General features: G+C 37.8%; 2 protein-coding genes across 3 annotated transcripts; both read left to right on the plus strand.

Annotated features, from left to right (window-relative positions):
- The first annotated feature begins 786 nt into the window (after positions 1 to 786).
- LOC309499611 (U3 small nucleolar RNA-associated protein 14 homolog A) lies at positions 787 to 17,696 on the plus strand. Of its 2 annotated transcripts, none has more exons than XM_082170950.1 (15): positions 787 to 1,384; positions 1,586 to 1,676; positions 1,981 to 2,051; positions 2,946 to 3,010; positions 3,094 to 3,242; positions 4,922 to 5,077; positions 7,835 to 7,954; positions 8,802 to 8,896; positions 8,979 to 9,102; positions 9,193 to 9,270; positions 9,370 to 9,733; positions 11,959 to 12,368; positions 12,643 to 12,827; positions 16,108 to 16,207; positions 16,556 to 17,696. In XM_082170950.1, exons 1-15 carry the CDS (start codon positions 1,347 to 1,349, stop codon positions 16,853 to 16,855), a joined length of 2,346 nt encoding a protein of 781 aa, XP_082027076.1. In that variant the 5' UTR covers positions 787 to 1,346; the 3' UTR covers positions 16,856 to 17,696. The 2 variants fall into 2 exon arrangements, with proteins under 2 accessions (XP_082027076.1, XP_082027077.1); XM_082170951.1 differs by having other exon boundaries at positions 11,962 to 12,368.
- A 1,554-nt stretch (positions 17,697 to 19,250) lies between these two features.
- Positions 19,251 to 22,483, plus strand: LOC309498275 (putative defense protein 3). The gene is made up of 5 exons (XM_082168882.1): positions 19,251 to 19,555; positions 20,552 to 20,664; positions 21,601 to 21,710; positions 21,848 to 21,912; positions 22,286 to 22,483. Exons 1-5 carry the CDS (start codon positions 19,363 to 19,365, stop codon positions 22,390 to 22,392), a joined length of 588 nt encoding a protein of 195 aa, XP_082025008.1. The 5' UTR covers positions 19,251 to 19,362; the 3' UTR covers positions 22,393 to 22,483.
- The last annotated feature ends 2,335 nt before the right edge of the window (positions 22,484 to 24,818 follow it).

A 24,818-nucleotide genomic window follows, 5' to 3' on the forward strand; every position in this document is an offset into this window, starting at 1 on the left:
ATTTGAGGGAACAGCCATAGTGGCGTCTGAAACCATAGTGGACATTATTGAGTGCACTCAGTCAGTCAATCCCATAATGCACTGCAATAACGAGTGTACAACCGATGTTAACTCAACGGCTAGAGAATACCCATAATGCACTGTGAGGGTCGCGCTGAATGAATTCCCACGTCTCGCCAAAAGAATCAACCATCTATCCATATTCCAAACCGCTGATCCAATGTGGCTACAGCGTAATATTATTCCTTTTTAATTGATTATTAAATCGTTTAAGTAAGGTTTATACAGTTTCCATGACAGAGTTCAAGATAAAAATCTTTTCATTACTACTGGAGCCGCCAGTTTGCTAATAAGTTTCAAGTGATTATTAAACAGCAAGCACAAACTTTACAAAGGCGGTGCACTCAGTGTCTTGAATTCACTCACTCGTTTTCATTCACTCCTTCAGTGGACTAATATAGTGTAATAGAGAATGGTGAATGAGGGTATCGGGGGTGATTTCGAACACAGCTGTGGAGAGTTAGTTCCAATTAATTAATAAACACATCAGGACCAGCTAATCAAGAGGTGTGTTCGACTTGAATCTCTCTCGCTGTACTCTGATGACTCTGAAGTATTTTGTATATATAAATACACACATATGCATGTATATATTTAAGAAATATGTGTGTGTATGTATATACTATGTTTATATTTAAACATCATTTATATTATATATAAATATAAATATTTTATATATAAATAACACGTTTTTCTAAAAATATATACATGCATGTGTGTGTATTTATATATTCAAAATAATTATACACAGGGCACACACATATGTTATGTAAACACAAACTTTTATTTTGGATGTTGCCCAGCACTAAAAGAAATAGGCTACTCTCTGGTTACCAACATTCTTTAAAATATCTTATTTTGTGTTGAACAGAAGAAAGAAACTCATACAGGTCTGGAAAAATATGAAGGTGAGTAAATGATGACAGAATTTTCGTTTTTAGGTGAACTATCCCTTTAAGATTTATTCCTCGTCGTTGTTGCTGTTGCAGACTCCAGTCCAGTTGGTGTCAGTAGAGAGAGCTGAATCCTGCACTCCAGCACAGGAGGGGGCGCTGTGCGCTTCTGCTGCTTCACACACGCCAGTAAACACAAGAGTCAGATGCCGCTGGAGACGTGCGTCGTGAAATCGTGTCTTTCAGAATAACATACAGATATAACATGTTGGTCTTTCGGAGTTAACGGACATATTGACTTCCGAAATCTCTGATTCTCCTTATCAGGTCGAGGATACATGAGAGAAATCCACGGTTTTTGCGCTTCTCCTGGACACGTGGTTAAACTGCAGCATGGCCAAAGCAAGCTCTCTTCAGAAGACAACATTAAGGTTTCCTCGTGTCGTCTTTATCTTGTTACCCATATTAAAGCAGCATCTTTTCAGATATCTAATGTGTATTTTTCCCCCTTACATATTAATACGAGCCGTTGGCTCAAACCAGCACCAGTTTAAAATACAAGTGTACCGTTCATCCGTGATTGTCCTTTATATGAGCAACAACTCTTATTGTTGTCGTGTGTTCCTCCACAGTAAAGGAGTGAAGGTGACGTTCAGTATGGCTGCTGATGATGAGGAGCTTCCCATTGATGATGAAGAAGCCATCAGTGCCAGTGAAGATGAGGTACTCTTCATCATCGTGTCATGCTGTTATGACGAGTGTACTTCACAAATGTACATATTTATTTAGCTGTTTTCTATTGATTTATTTTGTGCCACAAACAGTTTGTGTGATTAAAATTGCTTGTTGTTTTATCGATCTAGGACTTCAAACTAGGTTTTCAAACTCTTCCTGAAGCCAGGAATCGTTTTAAACAAGACATGATTTTATATTAATGTTCCTCGAGGTTCACTTATAATGTTTTAGTACCTGTGCCAAATTGATCCAAAATGTTTCAATCTTCTTTTCTTTTCTTTTTTAAATACAGGAGGGCAGTGATGATGAGAGAAAACACAACAAGCTCCTGGAAGCCATCAGTTCTCTGGGTGGAAGAAAGAGGTTTGAGACATTTGAGATTTATCTTTTTTAGTACTGGTCCTTGTGAAATGAAAATGCTTCACTGACAATAACAAAAAATCAGAAAATTGTAATGTTTGGAACATGGAATAAGTAAATAATTCTAATTGGCCTAATTCTGAATTTGAAAAAGGCATGAAAACTGAATAACACATTCTACGGAGCCCCTGAAGGGACATGGTTAGGCTTGCTGCAGTCACATTACAGTCCATCAGACTTCACTTATCAGGTGAAGATAGTACGGAGAGATTTCTGGGAGGACGATGTTCTGAACAGATCCTGAGCATTATTGACAAATATAATCTTGTAAAGTGTGTGGTCAGTACCGCCGCTCACTATACACAGAGGACGCATGATTGCGAATTGGAAAGTGAAAGGTAAAAGCGATTTCAAAACCCCACGTATTCATAGCGGCTCCTTGATACCTGCGAATGATATGCAATATAAATTACCCAACTATATAATTGTGAGAGAACGCAACAGCATTGAAATATATTTTTTCCTCCCATCTTGTAATGTATTTTTTATTTTTGCCTTTTTTTATGTACATTGTGCAAAATTTTTTTGTTTAAACTCCGTTTTCTAGATTAAGCACCTCTTGGAATAAATCAGTCGTCCTGAACGATGATGCATGAATGACTTACAATGGAAACAATTTTGGCAATCACAAAAGAAAATCAAAACTCACTAGCAGAAAGGAGTGCGATCCTCCTAATATGGCGTCGAAACAAGACAAGTTACCCAGAATTCAACACGTCAGCTTCACATTCTCCACTATAAATCTATTTCCAGCTGACAGAATTGTTTACCTGCTTGTGTACTTAGTATGTTGTTGTACATTGTTCTTATTAACAGTTTGATTCTTGTTTATCCAAGGAAAAAGCAGAATGAGCGTTCTGAAGCAAGTGTGCAGGTCTCCGAGTTCTCCGTCAATGCAGAGGGTAAAAGCAGAATGCATCGTACTTTATTCACATCTCGATCGAGATGGAACATCAGTCTGAGGTTTTATTTATTCTGAATAAAGGCACTGGAGAGAAAGTCAACCTTTCTGACCTCCTGGGAACCGTGGAGAGAACCTCAGGAACCTCCAACAAGACCAAGAAACAGCTGAGGAACCTGCAAAACAGTAAAGAGACTCTGGAGCTGCCTCTCAACAAACAGCAAACAGAGAAGGTCATGAAACGCTGCGTCTTCACTTCAGTCACTCGCTCTGAGAAACTGAGAAGCTTGTCACTTTCTTTTTAAATCAGAATGCTTTTAAATGATTAGCAATCATCAGGGATATCATTTTAATCATGTACTCCATATAATCCTCAAATTCATGTCAAAGCAAGTAGAAATCAGGGGTGCATTTCACAAAAGCATCGTTTGCCAACTATGGTCTCAAGTTCAGTTTAACTCTTTTGGTAACGATGGAACTTGCGACCACAGGAATCGCACCCTGAATGGGATCAGTGACATTTAAGCCGCGTTTCCACCGCAGGAACTTTCCCCAGGAACTAGGAACTTTGGGCTGGTACTCGATGTGTTTACACACCGCAGGAACCAGGGTCTAAATGAAGTTCCGGGTAAATATTTCCCCCTCCGATAGTCCCTGCTCATGAGGTAGTACTTTTTCAAAGTTCAGGAACTTTCAGGGGTGGGACTTGTGCGCTGCACAAGCTGATTGGTTGTGTTCACGCCGCATTTTGGTTGGATGATTCCACGCAGCATTTTATTTATTTTTAACCTCCCTTTTAAAAAAATCTATTGCGGTTCGTGTCGTGGCTTCATGCAGTAAGAGTTGTCTGTCTGCAAATATGGAATTTAATACAAAAAACTAGTGGACTGGTGACGAGTTTCAGGCTTTATTAAGGGTATTTGTGGAAGAGGAAACTTTCTGCGCGTTCGTCCCATCCATCTCACGGTCAATGTCCACAATAGCTGATAACATACACATTTTATATCTAACGTTAGCATTACGAGCTTACTGAACACGCTTTATCAGTGCTCGTCTCTTTTCTGCCACAGCTTTTATTAATAAGTCATTATGTTTACACATTGTCATCTATTGCAAGGCACTCAAAACCATGTTACAAATTTACTATAACAGGATTGAAATAGTGCTTTGAGGTTAGTAACAAACAACTATTTACAAGACTATTCACTATTTATGATTGATAGACGGGGTTCAGGCTTATTTTAAGCGTATTTGTGAAAGAGAAAATTTTTGCGCGTTCGTCCCAGGCATCTCACAATAACTGATAACATACGTTGTCTAATTTTATACGCGAGCTTTCTGAACACGCTTTAGTATCCGTGCTCGTTTATTTAGTTTTGTTAATTACCTCGTTAGTAAACCAATACATAACTGCAGCACAGTTTGAATCTCCTCTATACTTATTATAAATGTGGCGCTCAAAACTGATTACTGTCCATCGCAGACTGGGAGGAGCAGTTGCGCACAGTTTACCTTCCCGGTACTTTAGACCGCGGTGTAAACGCAGAAAGCAACCGGTCTGGGGCAAAAAAAGTTCCTGGGACAAATTGTTCCGGGTAATTTCGGTGGAAACGCGGCTTTAGTGTCAATAATCACTGGGACCAAGTCATTTACTCTTCTTGGTGCTCCAGACTCAATTTTAATGTGATTTTTCTAGTCTGTTTTATTCTGATGACACCCTTGAAGAGGCTTTTAGCAAAGTCAGGCCACTTTCAGTTTGAGTTTTTACTAAAAACAGATCTTACACATTCTACTAGTTTTACCTGGTTTACTGAATATCCTTGAATGACTTTAGCCCTAGAAGCTGGCATGGAGTGAACATTTTTTAATTTCTTTTTATTTGCTGAATGTTTTCTCTCTTCTATGTCCACAGATTCAGAGAGGCATAGCATATGAGAAGACCGCTCAAGAGGTGTCCTGCTGGAACAGCATCATAGTGCAGAACCGGAAGGCTGAACAAGTGGTGTTTCCTCTGAACCAGGAACCCTCAGGACCTAAACGTGTGGAGCAGGTCGTGGCCGGGTGGAAGGTGTGGATGTTTGTTTATTTACTTTTGGTAACAACAAAACAATGACACAAACTGAACCATGACAGATTTGAGCTGTCTATTAAGGGTGCACAATTAGATGTTGTAACACTGAACGGTTCATTGTTTATTTTCAGAAGAGCCTCTTTACCACATTTTTGCGTGTAATAACTTAATATGTTGCATTAAAATTCACCACAATTTCAGACAAGAATTTACGTTTAGAAAAATGTCAACATTTAATATGTAGAATGTTTAAAAGATAGATAAGAATATCAAACATACCAGGTATACTTAGACACTTAGACATGCAATCCAATTTTGGCCTCAACTCTAGTCAGAAATCATTATTAATACGAGTCTAGTATGCTGGGAGCTTCTGCGCAGATGTGAGCTGTAGGGATGGGACGGTATGAAAATTTCATATCACGATTATAGTGACCAAAATTATCGTGATTATCAATATTATCACGGTTTTGTTAAAACGAGATGAAAGTGTTCAAAAAGAACTGATGCTCACACTAAACAGTTTAATATTTGAAAATCAACAAACAACAAATAAAACAAGCAGCTCTATGCACTTTTTTAAGCAAGATTATATTCTGTGGCATTTCCTTCCTTATAATGACCGTCGTCAAATAGCAACGCATTATAACACAGCGCACATCCATGTATCACAACGGACGCGCACGCGCTCTCTCGTTTCAAATACAACTTGCCGTCTTGCGTCTCCGTTCTTGGGTGATTGTTTTGTACGCTGTACAAAATGGATTTATAAACAGGTAAGATTTAAAACATTAATCTCAATTCAATATGTCCCCGTAATTGTGTGGTAAAAAAAAAAAAAGTGTACAATGATAGTCTTGTTTGAACTTGTTCGTTCGTCTTTGGCTCAAAGCCACTTGCTGCGAACTTTTCTTCGCGGAAGCTTCACGTTTATTTCAAGTGAGTGAGATAAAATATTTCAACTCAAAACAACATTTTGTGCCCAATTATTTCCCAGACGTAGTTTTTGGTAAGTTAACTTGCCTTGCGTTCGCTATAAACAGTGGGTGATGGTCACACAAGAGGACTCGGCAGATTTGAAGTGTTTCCCCCCTATTGTAGTGACCATCCTCGATTAAGTTTCACTCAGGACTTTTGTAAAAGCCAAAATATGACCACACCTCAGATTTGGTCCGCTTAAAACGCTGAAAAATCTCCCGAGTACGGTCACTGCCTTTCGCCATTCCTTCTCGAATAAAAACAACAACATTGCGCGCTGCGCCTGCGTCACTGTTGCTGGCTGGACAGGATTTACAGTGAGTTATTAAAATCGTGATAATCAAACACGGTTTTAATGATAATTAAATTTTGAACGATAATACTAACCGTCGGTACATTTTATCGTGGTTTATAGTGAAACCGGTAATCGTCCCATCCCTAGTGCGCTGACAGAGCTATAAAAAGCACAAACCAGTGCAATTACCAGTATAGTCGGTTTAAATCCTGTGGATAAATCACTTATTTTATCATTAATTCACTTATTTACTCATTTATTTCATTATTTAATTCGTTTTATTATTGCGGGAAATGAAAATCGTTCTTATCATTTTGCAAGCAAAGATGGATTTGTTGATAGAAGAAAAATGTCAATTATACAGTACAGTATTTCAGGGGCCTTAAAGGTGCATTGTGTAATATTTAGGAGGATCTGTGGACAGAAATTTTCTTAATTTATCTTTGTAAAGAAACCTCATTGCTGAACTGGCTACTCTCTGCTGTCTCAGACGACGACATCATCTCCTGGCGGCCACCGTAACTTCTGTTGGTTGCAATTCGCAACCTCACCACTAGACGCCGCTAAAAATTACACACTGCACCTTTAAGTAACAGTTCATTCACATTAAAGAAAATCTGTGATTTCAGGCCCAAAAATATTTTTATCACATTCATCTAATCTTTCCTAACGATCCGCTAGCTGCCCGCCCCATAAGCATACCGTCTAAAAACCGCGTCTCTGTAGGCAGCCTAGGCTCTGAGATCTGCACACAAAAACAAATGGTTTAGCCAAACACTCAAAACCAAAACAAATAGTGTTCCAACCAATCACCGACAGGGGGAGGGTGCTGTGAGGTTTTGTGCTCGTGCACGGCTGCACGCGAAGTCAGAGCTGAAGAAAAAGCTGGCTCAAAACCTCACAGCACCCTCCCCCTGTCAGTGATTGGTTGGAACACTATTTGTTTTGGTTTTGAGTGTTTGGCTAAACCATTTGTTTTTGTGTGCAGATCTCAGAGCCTAGGCTGCCTACAGAGACGCGGTTTTTTGACGGCATGCTTATGGGGCGGGCAGCTAGCGGATCGTTAGGAAAGATTAGATGAATGTGATAAAAATATTTTTGGGCCTGAAATCACTGATACCACCTTTAATAACATGGCTTTCAAAAACGAATGGCCATTTTGTCATGTTTTCTCGTCTTTTTGTCTCACTGTTTGAGTTTTTTTTTATCCAACTGTACTGTAATTCAGTGATACAGATAATTACTATTATCTTGAATACAATTCACAAATGTTATTAGTATAGTGCTTTTCACAATACCTCGTTTCAAAGCAGCTTTACGGAAAATTCATGTTTCTTCATTACAATTTTTAGTGTTATCATTATTCCAAATGTTCCTTCCCAGTGTTTCTTTGCACGCTGACCAGAGGTATCTAAAACATATGTTTGAAAGAAGCACTTGCTTTTTATTTTAATAATAACTCTGTGTGTTCTCTGTGACAGATTCAAACTCCTCTTGAACAAGAGATTTTCAGACTCTTGCACAACAACAGCCAGCCAGTGGTTGACCCTGTTTTGACTCCCGTCGAGGAGGCATCACTAAAAGCCATGAGCTTGGAGGAGGTATGACTGATAAGGGCATGTTGATAACACATGAGTTACTATTGCAACTACTAAGACTACTACCAGTGCTCAGGCTGCACAAACACAATGGCATGGATCTGCATGTGTGCTTTTTACCACACAGTCCAAACAGAATGTGTACAAGTGGGAAAATGTACAAGCACAATAATCCACAGCGTCCGTACAGATATTGAGAATAAGCAGCATAGCATCAAGCACTGGAACTGAGATGGAATCTAACAATGTCTATTAATTATATACTATGTATTTAATGGATATAAACATGAGGAACAAGAAGCTTTAGTATGGAGGGCTGCCACATCTCAAGCGTGAGCAGCACGTGTTTTGTCGCTGCCCATATCAATGAATGGAAGCGTTCACATCGGAAGCGTGACGGCCAACTCTCTCATTTATTAACATGGGCAGCGACAAAACACGTGCTACTCACGCTCTGCTGACGCTTGAGATGTGAAACAGAAGAGGTGCTTGAATCGAGATTGCGATCTTTTAATGGTTAATCGTGCCAGTCTAGTATGTGCTGCTTTTGCTTTAATGACAGCATGTACTTGAGCTAGCATGGTGATAGGTGTCCATTTCTATAAGGAAGCCCTTGCAGTTATAAATAAAATCTGGTTTGGTAGAATCCACATTTTAGGGCAGGATACTGTAGTTTCTTTTCCAGTTGGCACATTTCTGCCATTGCACTGTGTATATATGGATCCTAATTGATGCTTATGTTTGCTGATCAAGCAGAACATTAACTACTCTATCTTTGTTTTTTAGTCCTGCTCTCATACTCTACATTCTTTTTGTATTTCACTTTGTAACAATTTGTTTTGTCTGGCAGGCGAAGATTCGTCGTGCTGAGCTTCAAAAGGCAAGAGCGCTCCAGTCATACTATGAGGCAAAAGCCAAAAGAGAAAAGAAAATCAAGAGTAAAAAGTGAGTTCTACAGCCGAACGTTTCTGACAATTTTTTTTGTTCGTCTGTCCGTTAATTTAACTACAAAATATATCTTTCTCAGGTATCACAGGGTTCAGAAGAAAGCCAGACGCAAGGAGTTTCTGAAGCAGTTTGAAGATATGTGTAAGACAAATCCTGAAGGTGCTTTGGAAGAGCTGAAACAGATGGAACTGTCCAGGATGACGGTGTGTGGTGGAACATGGAAAGAGATGATGAACAAGAAGTGAGAATCATTTGGGCTAAATATATATTTTCCTTGCATGTTTTCACTACAGGAGAGGATGTCTCTCAAACATCAGAACAAAGGCAAGTGGGCCAAATCAAAGGCCATCATGGCAAAATATGATGATTCGGTGAGTTATTATTTTTATACCGGAATGGGATGGAAATCATGAGTAATATTTAATGTCATTCTTAAAACTCAATAGTGATATTTGGGTATCTCCCATCAGGCACGTAAAGCAATGCAGGAGCAGTTGCAGATGAATAAGGATCTTACACAGAAGATGGTGGTGCTTTCTGATGATGAACATGAAAGTAAGGACGACGAATTGGAGACCGTTCCTGATTTCGTGAACGATCCTGAGCCGATCATTGACTCGGTCAATCCCTGGATGAAAGGCCAGCTTACACGTGAACAGCCCGAGGTCAGGTGCGTCACACCCGAGGTCACACCCGAGGTCAGGTGCGTCACACCCGAGGAGGCTGAAACGGCAGTCGAGCAAAACGAGGAAGAGGAACTTCTCGGAGAATTTGAGAGGAAGAGGAGGCTGAGGCAAGCTGATGAAGAGGACTCAACTCCTGCGGAAGAAAAGGGTATGAGATAAGAAAATAGTTTACACACAAATTTAAATTCTGTCATTGTTTACTCGCCCTCATGCTTTTCTCCAACTCTATATGATTTCTATCTGCTTGTTAAGCAAGGAACGCTTGTTTCAAAGTCCAACATCTTTATATGAGCACTGCTTATTCTTGTCAAACATTTAAGCTAAGCTTGTGAAAAGTCACAGTATACACTACAGTGTCTGGGCTCACGGTGTCCCGAACACCAATATTGAATTGACTGTCTGGCCAACTAAGATATTTGTATAGAGATAAAGTTAAGGATCATGATATTTCTGTGGTGTTACAGCACGCCGTGGGTGTATATTAGCACAGTTTGCTTTTGGCATATGATTTTAGACCCAGGCCGTGTTTGAAATCGCCCCCCCTATACCCTCATTCACTATTACCTTCATTACTCCAGTAATATAGTCCACTTAAAGGAGTGAATGAAAACTAACGAGTGGATGATTCAGCTGCGGGCGCCATCTTCTGGACAGATGCGGGAATGCATTTGACTCTGCTACAAATAGCTGTGCCCTCAAATAGTGCCTTATTTAAAGGGTATAGCTTGCGATTTCGGACACAGCCCTAGAAACGGTGATGCATACATCAGACTTGATGCGCAAATAAAGTCCAAACATCAAAAGTAGACTGAAACTCTGTCTGTGTTTGACTCAGAACTATTGAATGTCTTCAGAAGACTTGGACCGCTTGACAGCTGTTAGTCGCAGTCAACTTGGAAAAGAGCAGATTAAATATTCTGCACAATATCTGCTTTTGTGTTCCACAGAAGAAAGTCATACAGGTTTTCATTGAAATGTTAATGCAGAGTGTTCAGCATGAAAAATCTGTTTTATTTTTGCATGTTACCAATAAGTAAAAAATGGCAGACGGTCAATGAAATTCACTCTCTGAAAGTCGTTGGCACTTGTAGAAAAGTAGAAATAAAACCAGTTACTTCGGGAAACAAAAGTTCCTTTTCTGACAACCGTGATCGTCACGCAGAAGAATTTACAGTATTTAAATTGCCATTCAGCTTTTTGTATTCAGTTATGGTGTTTATCAAACAGCTTCTTTTTGTCCATCCACTGAAAATCCACACGACCAAAAATTGTCAAACTTTAAAAAGTTAATAAAGACATTGTTAAATTATCCATATTAGGAATCAAGCAGTTTAATTTAAGTCTTCTGAAGAGAAATATGCTTTGTTTTAATTTAGGCTTTTTTACAGATATAAACATTGGTCAATACGCTCATATAAAGCACAACATATATGGTCAACCGAGTCTCAACCATTCTTACTTGAAACTGCATTGAAACTGAATACTCGGCTTGGCATTTTGAAATGTTTATTTGGCCGTTCAGGCGCGCAACCGAAGACAAAGACTACTATGTTGCGCTCGGAGCGCGTGCGCAGCATCCTGTCAGTAGAATTCAGTTCTCTTTCGCGGCTTATCGTGCTTTTAATATTTCTTTTCAATTGCACATCCTGCTCTTTTCTTTCTCATTCATGTTTTGTTATTAACTTTACATAATCGTCAACTGAAATCTGCGCGGATTATCAACAATACGATACATTTATAGGACATAAAGGGTATCTGCGGCAAAAAAGTGAAAGTACCAGCGGCCAACGGGTGAAATGTTTCTCTTTGCACAGCAAAGCACCCGTTTCAATAAAAGGATATATTAAAGTTTATAAAGCCTACTTTTACATTTTCATTGCTGTTTTAAAATGAATTTCGCCATCACCTTAAACAAGCTGCTCTGCTTGAATCCCAGTGCAGGAGCTGTAACTGTTAGGTTACCACAGAAACGTAAGCGTTTGGTTGATTGCTGTGGTGACTCGTGACACTCGCGAACAGCACTGAACACACACGTCTTATTTTTTTTATCATTTGTTGGTAAAGGGTGAGAGACCTTGCGAGCCACACGAGCCATAGGTTCCCAACCACTGGTGTACACACGAAAACGAACTGCCGTGAGACTGGGCTGGTCTGACAGGGTGGGGGGGGCGTGGCATCACGATGGTGGCTCTCCATCGTGATGTCGGTCAGCCATCACGATGGACGATGATATCGTCCATCGGCACAACCCTAATTTCTGATGACTTAATAGACTTGACCTACTTCAATTTGAATACAATTTTGAAAAAGTTAGGAGTTTTAACTGGTAATGTATGTGATTTCATTTAAACTATTTGTCTTGTATTCTTTTAGCAGAACATGCAAGTGAGGTGGTTGGCGAAGATGTGGTGCGGATTTCTGACAATGAGGAGAATGATGATAAAGAAGAAGAAGAGGAGGAGGAAGAGGAGGAGGTGGATGTTTCTGAGTTTAACACCCTTTTCAAGCTTATGAGGAGTGAAAAGTCACAGGAAGGGCAAGAAGATGGAGAGGGACTTTTGGATGAAGGCCCGACTCGAGTCCAGACTATAGAAGATCTGGAGGTTTTGGGTGAGGTTTTCGAGCCCCAACCCACTGTGGCTCCATCTCTGCCTCAAACAGCTGTTGCAAAGGCGACTTCAGCGCCAACCAATAAAAAGAACAAGGAAATCGACCTCCGTGAAGTACTTACCAAAGAAGCCACAGTCATCAAAGTTCCCTTTTTGCCAACAGTGGTTGAAGATGTGAGTTGAATGGGGGGGATGTATGTAACCAATAGATCATGGTAGATTTATTTTACTAACAAGACTGTCAGATATAGATGTATAATGTGTTCTTGTGGACAAAAATACTCAAGCATGGGTTGTGAAAATAGACCTAATATTCTGTACATCCCATTGAATCATCAACCGGGACTATGGTTTGTCTCCATTAACTTTGATATTTAGTTTTTGAGTTCTTGCAAGAAACATCAAATGCTGCTTTTTCCTGTTTAAAATGGTTTCACTTTCTTGTTAGGAGCATGATGAACAGATTTCTATCATCAAGGAGGCTTTCGCTGGGGATGATGTCATTTCTGATTTCATGAAAGACAAAAGGAAACAGGAAGCTGCAGCGAGACCCAAAGTGGTGGACCTGACCCTGCCAGGCTGGGGTGAGTGGGGGGGTGTGGGGCTCAAACCCTCCCGCTGGAAACGCAGAAGGTAAGAGTGAGAAATCTGGGTTTTTTTTATAAAATTTCTTTCTTGTTTGCGATTGACATATGTTTTTCTGATTGGTTTAGACAGCATGCCGTCCAGACCGGTAATTGAAGTGAAACTATGACTTTGAATGTCTGTAATCACTTTGATGAAAATCGTTAAGTGCAGTATGTGCACTGTCAATCTTTCATATGCATAACATGGTTATGAGAACAATATTGAAATGGAATTTTGGTCACTTCATGCGTTTTCTCAGATTGGATAGCTATCCGATCGTGAAAAGACCAGGTGTAAATGCCCTCTAAAACACATTTGAGAAGGATTTAACTGTGATCACTCAAACCACTTCAGGAGTTGTTCTGAGACGCACTCCAGATGAAACTGGACAAGTGTAATCTGGTTGTTGAAACCACATTATGTAAATGTTATTCATCTCAACAATGCTAAAAAAAGAAACGTGTGAGAGCGTGTTATTGGCTATATGACGTTATAGCCAGATATAACCGCAGATGAGCAGTGTATCTCTTCAGCAAGATGATGCACAAACTACCGCAAATAAAACTAAGTTGCAGACGCTCAACACACAATCATCTTCATTACAAGTAAAGAAACTAAATGATCGTACCAGATTTTTTATTTTATTTAAGACAATAAAAGATCTTAAAGTATTATCTTTACATATGAAAGGTCTAAAATTTTAAATGACACTTTGATTAAGACATTTCTAAATGCTTTTCAAATTAAAACTATATAATTTGCGTAAATTCTATATATTTTTTGTATTCTTTGTGGGTTTGCTCGTTCATGTGACAATTCGTGTCATTTGCGGCAGCATTACGTCTGTCTCCACACGAGGAGAAGAAAATTGGTAAATGTCAGTTCAATTGTAAGTTCATTCTTTATGTGCGTAGGGGTGTGCGAAATGTATTGTCTTATGATATTGTAATCATTGTTTTAACGATGTACGAGGCACTGCGAGCTGACATCGCATTTGTCTCTCGTGCTTTCACTGCGTGATGTGTCAGTACAGTTATAGGTATGTCCTTAAATGAGTTTTTGTCTTATATTTATATCGTATGTTGTTATAATACAATATCCACATGAACAAGAGTGCCGTTTTCCTGTGCACAATTGCAAATGTGATGTAACAACAGTTAAATGAACAATAAATTAACATTGTGAGTTACATTTTATAGTCTCGTACAATTGTTTTCCTATTATTTTGCCGATGAGAATTTCAAAATGAAACCGTAGCAGAGTCTCAATGCAACAGACAGCGATGATTTTTTTTTTTTTTGACTGAAATCCATGTTTGAACGAATCAATTTAATGATTCAATGAACAATCACTTGCTTTTCCTGAATGAATCAGCCGTTTGAACAAATCTGTTGAATGAATGACTCCCTCAACTCACTTAAAACGGTGACTTGTCGCCACCTACTGGCGGTTGCAGTTTCATATTTAAAGTAGCTACCCTTTAATTAAAACCTTAAAATTAGAAATCATTTCATATTTAAATATTGAATAAATAAATAAAATCTCATAGCTTTATTTATGCAATTGTAAATGCAGTGTAAATATATTAATGCCAGTTCTGATGCCGCTTCTGTGTCACCTCTCCACTGCAAAGATGGATTTTGATTTAATGATTTAATTTGATTGGTAAGAGTGGTATTGTGTTATTATTATTATTATTATAATAATAGTTTTAATATTAGAATTTGACATAAAAGGTGTTGCATACGTCTAAAAATGTCCATATATTGGTGAAAATGCCCCTGGAAATCTATTTAAGATGGCAAATTTTGCCAATAAATAAATAAATGATTTCTGCATACACCTCTAATGTACGGTGTTGATTTTTATTTCTTCAGGTCTTAAAAGGTCTTAAATTTGACTTTAAAAAATGTGCAGCAACCCTGGTTTTGTACAAACACATTTATGTGACCGTGTAAATGCAATCGTTTTGATGAATCACACAGCTATCTGATCAGTAAACACACATGAAGTGACCAGGAGTAAACCTCTTTTAATTCACTTTATGCAAAATTACACAAATGCTATTGAATTTTACGCAGAGACAATTCAATTTAATTTCTAATTTTACATTTATGTTGTGTATATGTCTGATGAATCTCATAGAAAGCATTAAATAACCCTCCATCAAAACTTTTTTTTGTTCATTTACTCTTCAGCTCACAAAACTCAACTGGCAATGCACAAAATGTACTAATTTATTTGGAACAATCTTTTTTTTTAAACTGTTGATGCATTAATATCATCACATGATATCATCAATATTACTGAGACCACTACTGATAACTTAGTACAAGTTTTTAAGTCAGCCTTCTTGCATGTTATTGCTGTACCCACAATGCACAGTAATGAAGTGGACTAGGTTTTAAATTTACACACTATTCTATGAACAACGTCAAACATCTTAATCGCTTAGAAAACCATGGAATTTTTAATGCATGCTAAATGTTACTGTTTTTTTTTCTTGTTTTAAAAAGGCATGTGCTCTTCGTTTAAATTGGAAATGTCAACACTTCGAGGGAAAACCGCTCTTATCAAGCTGATTCTCATGGACTTTAATATGCAGAGACAACTATAAGTCATTTGTTGATTATCATCTAAAACACTGTGACTCTCTAAATGCTCTATTTGTCTGAGCATTTAACGACCATAAATGGAGAGACTGACTCACAAACCGCTTCATTTCAAACTCAAGCTATTGGTTGAGACAAGGGGAGTGTTTGAAACCAGTCATTGTTTTAGCAGTTCTGTCTGGTGATGCAAGATGACCAGAAATTACACACTTAAACCTTTAAATGTAGTCAACATGCAATCCAAATTTCCCCTTTTTCCAAACATCAGTGCACATTATTCCTGAGGATTTTTTTTTTTTTTTTTTTTTATCTGATCAAAATGTAATAACTTTTTTGACTGACATCACCTTGGTAACACCGACAGAGAAATAATAATGCTAACTAATGTGATGTAACATTGAGTTGAGTGTAACCAATTTACTTATATTGAATGTATTTGTTTTGGGCCAATAGTTAATAGTAATTTAATTCTGTTCATGTAAAAAGGGTTACAACAATAAAAACTTAATGAAAGGTTTGAAACAAGTGCTGTCAGTATCACTTGGTTTAGTTTCTGTCTCTGAAGCCCCTCTTTCCAAAAAGTGCAAAGTGCTCTGATTGGTCGACTGGACCAGTGTTTCGTGATTGGTCAAGCGCTTTGCGAAATGGTCCTAACGGTTAATTTGTCTTTGTAGGTTTAGGGTGAAAATGGCCCCACCGCCTCCAAGGCAAGACCAGAAACTGCCTGATGTCATCATATCAGAGAAGAGAAACGCATCACTCGCTCCCCATCAGGTAAACAATCGCCTGGCAACTGCATGCAACACTCAAAAATATGATATTGGTAGTATGATATATTGAGAATTAGAATCTAATTCTTGTGAGAGTGCATTGAATTTCTGAATTTGAGATGCTAAACAAAATAGGTGATTTTGTTGAATTTATATATATATATATATATATATATATATATATATATATATATATATATATATATATATATATTTTGCATTGACTAACTAGTGACAGGAGCTGAAATTCAATTCAACATCTTGAGTGCGGCCAATTCAAATGCTATCTGATGATTTGAAAGGAGGCCCAATCCTGCATTTCTCTAATTATTATTATTAATTTTTTTCTTAGGTTAGTCATCTACCGTTTCCCTTTGAAAACACGTCGCAGTTTGAATCTTGCATCCGTACTCCTATTGGGCCGACGTGGAACACACAGAGCGTTGTGAAGAAGATGACAAAGCCTAAAGTTGTCACTACAATGGGTGCGATCATCGAGCCTATGGTCAAAGAGGACTTCATAAAGAACAGGACCACGACGCCAGCGGCTAAAGGACCAGCAATCATGTTTAGAGAGGACCAAGGGGCGAGAAGGGGCGCAAAACGGCCATCAGATAGAAATCAAAGAAGATCACAGAAGAGGAAAAAGTAACAGACTTGGAAAGTTGTGACTTCCGTCAACAGATATATAGATTTTATTTGTGAGGAAAATGTTTCAAGAACACATTTCTAATAAATCACCAAACAAACTTTTTTGTATTTCTTTTCATTTCACACATATATTGATTTGTATGTAACTGATGAATGATAGATGAGTGTACACCCACTACAGGGGCCAGTTGTGTGAACGGCCTCTAAATTCAGACTGTTGTGAGACTGGAAGAGAGGGCAACTCTCTGAGAAAACAAAGGAAATGATCATTTGAACTCTCTCTAGAGAAACCAGCATCCACTCCAAAGACGAAATCAATCACCTCAGTATTGTATTATTTACATTTCTTTCCCTTCACTTCTTTTCCCCCATTCCTTCTCTCTCTCATGCTGAGATCACCTGAAATTCACCCAAATATCCATGGTTTAATGTGAACAATTATCATACAACACAATGCATGTTTGGTATCATTTGAAACGTCTCAGTGTGACCGGTACAAAGGTCTCGTCCCCAAAGAAGTAAAACAAAAGGTAATATGTTTTTAAGAGTTTAGAGAGATCTTGCTTACAAAAATTGTCTTCCATGCAAATGGCATCCTGTCCTCAAAAGGTGTAAACTCTGCAAACCATGATGAATGCAAATTCTCATATTTAGCACCGGTTTAGGTTTCTGTCGTGGGCTAAGTTTATAAAGCAATGTCTTTCAGACACTCGGCCACATCAGGTACATCTTTTACTCTTTATCTCTGAGCATTTTATGTTTTGTATTGATTATCTTTGAATTGATTATGTAATTGGCATAATACATTTAGCTGACATAATAAATTGTTACATTTGATTTTATTCTGACTTACTCTGAAATTATTTTCCCAAGTAGATTAAGCGAATGCGTATGTTAGCGCAAAACTGTGTCAGATTAGTAACGTACTAAGGTCCAGTTTTGAGTGTACAAACCCAAAGCTACTACCAGAGAAGTAATATTGGTCGGCTTATATCTAGTAATGGCCATGACCTCTGACTACAGATAGTGTTATTTTAATTCAAGTGTATACAGATCCATGGGGGCTATACAAAATATCATAGATGGACTAAGTGTGAATGCGACCATCTAGGATATTAGCCGATTACCTCTGTTTAGTGACCAAAAACTGATGAGTTGGTGACCGTGAGACCCGCGTTAAACGGCCGTCGAGAGGACCTCAAAGCGACATAGATTCCTAATGAATGGGTAAAATATAAAGTACAGAGTTGAATAGAATAATCAAATGTGTAGCCAAACTTATATAAATGACCAATAACCAGTTGGCATTCCAACCTAAATTCGAGGTTGTGATAAAATAGAGTCAGATAAAAGTTGAATTGGAACTAGGCCTAAATTACTTTGCCAAGCTGACAAGACTGTTGTTGGACCGATTGGGCAGGCCTTACACTGTCTGAAGAGCTAGTCTGTCCAGCTATTAGTTAAGGCTAATCAGTCTTGGACCAATCTCTACCTTTTTGTGAAACTGCTTTAAAGAAAATTATGACCAGTATGGAAGAAAAAGATTTAAAGACTAACTTAACAGTACAGACACTACAGTAAAATCTTTTTAGTTAAAACCAAAATTGTTTACTCACTCTTGTTGTTCCAAACCTGTATGATTATCTTCTGTGGAAGATAAAAGAAGATATTTTGAGAAATGTCTCAACGTTGTTGTATGGTTTTGTATTTTATTTTTATTTTTTGTCCATACATTGGAAGTCAAACAGTTATGGTTGTGCCAGTTGTTTAAAGACAGCATAAGCTCACTTTTTAAGTAAAACATGCCACATTAATGTTTGTTTGGATTCAAAAGATAATATAATACTTTAGCATGATGAAAAAAGGTATTTCATGATTTTAATTGGTGACATTTGGTATTGTGATAAACCACGTGTGTGAACATTGCCTTCAGAAAATCACCTTCACTCCAACTGGTGGAGTCATTGCAAAGACGAGTAGAAACGTGTTTGACATTTGGTCATTTCTTTATTTTTTGTGATCATAAGTGTGGCTTAAGACTATAAACACTTTAAGGCTGCTGTAGGTCTGTGTACATTTTCTGAATAATAAAGCCTTTAACGTAAGTTTTTAACGATTTAACTAGTGAATGACATCACTAAAGGCTGATCCCCCATGACCAACCCACCCTCAAATCAGTGGGACAGAGCATGAGTCTGGCAAGTCGAATTACACATTTCCATGCTTGTTTCTATTCCAACAAAGGTTGTCTTTGTTTCTTTGTCCAGATCAATGACAGATTCCCGAAAGCGAGGAGAATCTGTCTCACCTGACCCCATGTGAATACTTTATGCATGGGAGGGGCAGCATGGCGTGTTGCCGTGAAGGATCCATTTTTTATGCAATTGTGACTCAGCAAAAGTGCCTTTCAAAAGTCGAATGTCCACTGCAAGTATCTGTGTGTATGAATTTGTTTGTGTTGGATGTTATTATTTCAAATGAGCTGTTAAAAACGCTGTTTCAGGAACGATGGCCGCTGTGTTTTTCGGGGTGGTCATACTTCAAGTTTTGACGTCTGCTCTGTCCTTTCCATCCGGGGCTCCAGCTTCAACATGTGTGGATATGATGCCGAGGCATGGAGGAATACTGCCCCAGCCGAACCCTGCTCCATACACCATCCAGACGAGCAGCGCCACTCTACAGCCTGGACAACCCATCACAGGTGAGGACCATTTGGAGAAAACACGACGGCTCACTGCTGTCTTTAGAAGAACATTTTATTAATTAACTCTTGACATTCTACATGCATGATTTCTTCCAAAATCTGCGCGAGTGAATGCAAAGTTCTCACTAAACTGTCATGTAAATCATCCATATTTGGAATACCAAGAAGTTTTATGTCATGGAAAACTCTCAATCAAGAAATAAAAGTGTATTGTCCATAAATGTATCAGGGGAAAAAATGAACAGAGATGACTTTGGTTTGGTTCTGTTTTACCTTGTTTTTTTTTATTGCATCTTTGTCACCATGAAGTTCTTAACACTCAGGCCAATTTCTGTTAATATAGTAACTGCATTTTTAAGTTATTCTGCTATTTAATTTCTTAGGCATGTACAGTAGTGGCCTTCACCCTATTTTCAAATGCTATTTTTTTTTTCTCTTTTTCTTTTTCAAAGATTTTTTTAAGCATATTGTGTAGATGTGCTTGGAGTCAATTGTTTTATTTTATTGTTTTTACTGATAATGCAATGAAACATGCCAAATAATAATTTTGGGCAGGCTGACATTCAAAGAAACTATAGTAACACATGCAGAAACAATAGAGAACCAACAAAGTATTAATAAATTATTATGCTGTAGTCAGTGTATGCTTTTTCCTGTGAGATTTTTATTTTTCTAAGCATTCTTTTTTATAAAATAAAACCTGTGGCTGCAGTTTGCCTATTTTTTATTTGCTAAAAACTATTGTCAGATAAATACCTTAACCAGGTTTAGTTGAGTTAGACCAGGTGTTTTGTTCTTCCCTCAAATTTAAAATATATATAAAATAGTTTCCTCATATTTTGGTTTAATCAAACTTGTAGGGTCATTGAAAACAAAAACAATAGTGGCCAAAAGTGATGTCTGGAGGGGATATATCATATCAATACCTAAAATGGGGTTAAAGTGGTGATAGCATCTCCAATTGAAATTGTTTATTAATTTGTTGTTATTCAGTTGTAATCAAAGGTCTAGACTATAGTGGCGTTCTCCTTGAGGCTCGCTCTGGATCCGACACTAAAGCATTAGGAACCTGGCAGACTCCTCCAAGCAACACAAAGTTCTTAGAGGTGAGGCTTTCTGTGGGCTATATCTGACACACACACACACACACACACACACACACACACACACACACACACACATCATGGAGACGTCTATTTGATGTCTGCATTTACATCTGCAAAATGTATTTTGCTCACCTGCAATATGTCTCTGTTTCCTGTCAGATGTTAAATTAGACATTTAGAAAACGTCTTTAAGATATTAATGATTTATTAGTTTATTCTTTTTCTAAGACGCTTATCAGATGTTTGTACACAACAGATGTTTTCCAGATGAAACGCCCTTTAGCAGACATTGTGCCTGTGCGATCTGGGGTATAAACATTGTGGTACAATAGAAGCGTAATATGATTTAGATATGATTTAGAAATATTAGACTGCACTGCACCCCAAAAATGACCATGATGATCAAAGTTTCCATGTTCTAATGTCATGCAAACTGCGATTCATGGAAGATTTTTCTGAGGGATTTCACATATCTAACCATTTTGTAAGATTTAAACATGCTTCCTCGTCTTTGTTTTGGTGGTATAACCAATTTATGTTATAATATACCTATAAGTAAATCACAGCCGTTATCCTCCGTATTTTGTAACGCGGAAGTAAACTATTTTCTGTGAATGTGCGAGACTTTCGATTCATTGGGGACTATAATACCTATATGTAAAAAAGTAGAAGAATAACGAAGTGCAGTAAAGATAAAACTATCTGCACTACAAACCAGTGTGTTACGACAATACATTCAAATAATATGGTAAGAAATACCAGTTTGCAATATCAAGCAGCATAAAGAGCTGTTTGTACATCTATGAATAACTGGAAGCGAATGACAGCGGAAGCCAGACACATTCGATTTGCAAATGGCCGCTCCCACTCTTGTGTTGAAAATAAGGTCGATAGATTCGGTAATTGTAGTTTCTGAATGTCACTTGTGTTCCTTAGTGTTCAGGAAACCAGCAAGGTGCCATCACACATGCCAACACCAACATCAAAAACAACTCCACCGTCTATACCTGGACTCCACCGGCTACAGCAAAGAGCATCTTCTTCATGTAAGAGTGAACAGTTACACTCTCAAACTGATACTGCATGACTGTAGGCCTACTAATGATGAGAGTTGAAGAATGTGATATTTGAATGCTTTTTTTGGTTTAAAACACTTTATTTTATTTGCCCACTACTTCCTCAGGGCCACCATAGCTCAGCAGCGCAGTGTGTTCTGGGTAAATGTGAAGTCGCCGACTCTGACCCAAAGTGAGTAACAATGGAAACAATCGGATAATGTTTTTTTACATTTTATGTAGAATTAAAACGCTGTCACAATACATTTGTACAAAGTCTTGATTTAGATGTTTGGGCTCTACTAGAATAGGTTTTCATGCTTGAATGTTTTCACATATTTTGCGTATGCCTTGGGTGGGAATTATTTAGAAGAAGAATATTGTGACATGTTTGTTCCCACAACTGAGGCGTTTCAGGGAGTTCATAGAGAGAATAACTCCCGCTGGAGGGACTTTGTAACTTTGCAGAAACAGCAACATTACACACTAAAGAAAGTTGAACATGTAAAACAGCATATTTGGCCCTCTTTAATAACACTCTAATAATCGTTCTCTCCTATCATCAGGTGGAGGAACATCGCTTGATGTGAACAATAGTGCTGGAAGAACTGTCACACCTGTCCTGATACTTCTCGTTGTTCTGATGGCAAATGTTCACTGTCTAGTTGCTTAAGAATGATTCAGACAGAGTAAATTATACTAGCTCAGTTACTCAGTATAAAATATTTAATCAGCATTGAATATTTAGATGCACAATTTCATTTGTCTGACTTATATTTAGCGGATAGTTAAAAAATAAATAAAAATTAAATGCACTATAATGTTCTTTTGAGCTTATTTTTGGTTTATTTGGGGTTTTATTTAATGCCCAGCTGAATATACATTATGTCTTGTGCATAAACTCAGATTTTGCTACTCTGGTGAGAAATCAGAAACATCATAGCTGATTGCACACAAAAAATTACCAAAGAATTAAAGGGATAGTTCATCCAAAAAATGAAAATGCTGTTATCATTTACTCATCCTCAAGTTGTTCCAAACCTGTATGAGCTTCTTTCTTCTGTTGAACACAAAAGAAGATATTTTGAAGAATGTTGGTAACCAAACAGCCTCATTGACTTCCATAGTAATTTTATGGAAGTCATCAACTCTTTGGTTTTATGACACATTGATGATTCACTTATTGGGCGTCATATTTGACAGTAATTGTCATTTTGAAGACATTTATGTATCTGTCATAACTTCAATGGTGGACTACCGTAAACAACTTTTAGATGGATGACCCATTATCTCCATTAATAAAGCACAGCTCTTTTAAAACCCAGAAGCCTCAGGAGCTCTGAGCAGGTCCAGAAGATGTGGTCGCATTAGTCCAGTATCATCATGTCTACACTGGTCACCTATGTGTCTGGATTGTATCTGCTCAAATTAACATGTGTATGTCTGTACCTATATTTGCATTAAATATGTGTCAACTGGAGGCTGTGCTGTCTTCAAGTGGAGAATATTAAAAATTTGATCCCACACTGTTTTTATTCCCTGGATAAAAAAATATATATATTTCCATTAAAGTTGCTTTGGAACAATGTGTTGTAAAAAGTGATAGTGCCTAACACATTGAAATACTGCATATATTGCCTACTATGTTTTTAAAGCATGTCAAACTTTTCAAAGAGTAATATGCATTGTTGGCACAACACCACTATGTTGCTAAACTTTAACCAGGGTTAAAGGCTTTATAAACGAAAACGAATTATAAACAAATTTATACATATAACAAAACTGTTTCAAATTGTGTATGCCAGTGATTCTCAAACTCTTCAGCATGAGGCCCGCTTTGTGTAGGGTGCAAATAAATAACATGAAGTGATCTGTGATCTCTTGTCAGGTGTTCTCCAAACTCATCAGGCATTATAGGAGAAGACTCAGAGCTGTTATCTTGGCAAAAGGAGGTTGCAAAAAGTTTTTAATAAAAGGGTGCCAGTAATTATGACCAACATCTCTCCAGATCCTTCAGATTCCAGATCCATGTTGGCACTTCTTCTCTTCAGTTCACCCACTCATTTTCTATAGGCTTCAGGTCAGGGACGGGATGGTCATGACTCATGACAGAAGCTTCATTTTGTGCTCAGGGACACATTTTGTGTTGATTTTGATGTTTGTTTTGGATCGTTGTTCTGATGAAGATCCAACCACGGCCCATTATAAGATTTCTAGCAGAGGCCGTCAGTTGTAGATTTTTTATCTCTTGGTATTTGCTAGAATCCAAGATTACATGTTTCTGAAGAAGATGTCCAGGACCTCCAGCAAAAAAATAGGCCCATAACATTAAAGATCCAGCAGTATTTAACCGCGAGCATGGGGTACTCTTCATCCCTGTTTGCACTAAACCCATCTGGTGTGTTTGCTGCCAAAAAGCTCTTTTTTTAGTTTCATCTGAACATAAAATGCGGTGTCTTTTGAAGTTCTAGTCGTGTCTGACAACTGAATATGCTGGAGTTTGTTTTTGGAGGAGCGAGGAGGATTTTCCTTGAAAACCTCCAAAACAACATGTGGCGATGTAGGTTTTTTTAAAATTTATTTTTATTTTATTTTATTTTTTAGCTTTCTGATCCCAAGACTCAACTAATCTCTGCAACTCTCAAACACTCAAACTCTCCTCCTCGCCGTGCATTTAGACAATATACACACACGTCCTCTTCCTGGCAGATTCGTAGCATCTTTAGTTGATTGGACCTTTCACTTTTCAATGCTTTAGTTATTTTCTTACAGCTACTTTCTGTTTTGTGATGCTCAACAATATTTTGCTGCACATCAAAAATATATTCTTTGGTTTTACTCATTGTGTTGGATGATTAAGGGAATTTGGCCTTTGTGTTTCCTCATATTTATACACCTGTGTAACAAGAAGTCATAGCTAGACAATTTCATGTTACTAGTCACCCTGGTGTGCTAAAAATGAAATATTAATGGAAATATACTTCAGAGATATTTACTCATAAAATAATTCTAGGGCCGTTATTGGGTCAATAACTGTGACAAACAAAAAGCACATAACTGAATTACTAAAAAAATATTACTCAAATTAACATGAAAACT

Source organism: Leuciscus leuciscus (assembly GCF_965113295.1).
Source record: "Leuciscus leuciscus genome assembly, chromosome: 5".
NCBI lineage: Eukaryota > Metazoa > Chordata > Actinopteri > Cypriniformes > Leuciscidae > Leuciscus > Leuciscus leuciscus.

Bases quoted from the DNA above. Each gene is read 5' to 3' on its own strand.
- LOC309499611 (XM_082170950.1), top strand. From the start codon at position 1,347: ATGGCCAAAGCAAGCTCTCTTCAGAAGACAACATTAAG. The intron at 1,677-1,980 runs GTACTCTTCATC...TTTTAAATACAG, and splicing joins TCAGTGCCAGTGAAGATGAG to GAGGGCAGTGATGATGAGAG. The intron at 8,897-8,978 runs GTGAGTTCTACA...TATCTTTCTCAG, and splicing joins AAGAAAATCAAGAGTAAAAA to GTATCACAGGGTTCAGAAGA.
- LOC309498275 (XM_082168882.1), top strand. From the start codon at position 19,363: ATGGCCGCTGTGTTTTTCGGGGTGGTCATACTTCAAGTTTTGACGTCT. The intron at 21,711-21,847 runs GTAAGAGTGAAC...CTACTTCCTCAG, and splicing joins GCAAAGAGCATCTTCTTCAT to GGCCACCATAGCTCAGCAGC. The intron at 21,913-22,285 runs GTGAGTAACAAT...TCCTATCATCAG, and splicing joins GTCGCCGACTCTGACCCAAA to GTGGAGGAACATCGCTTGAT.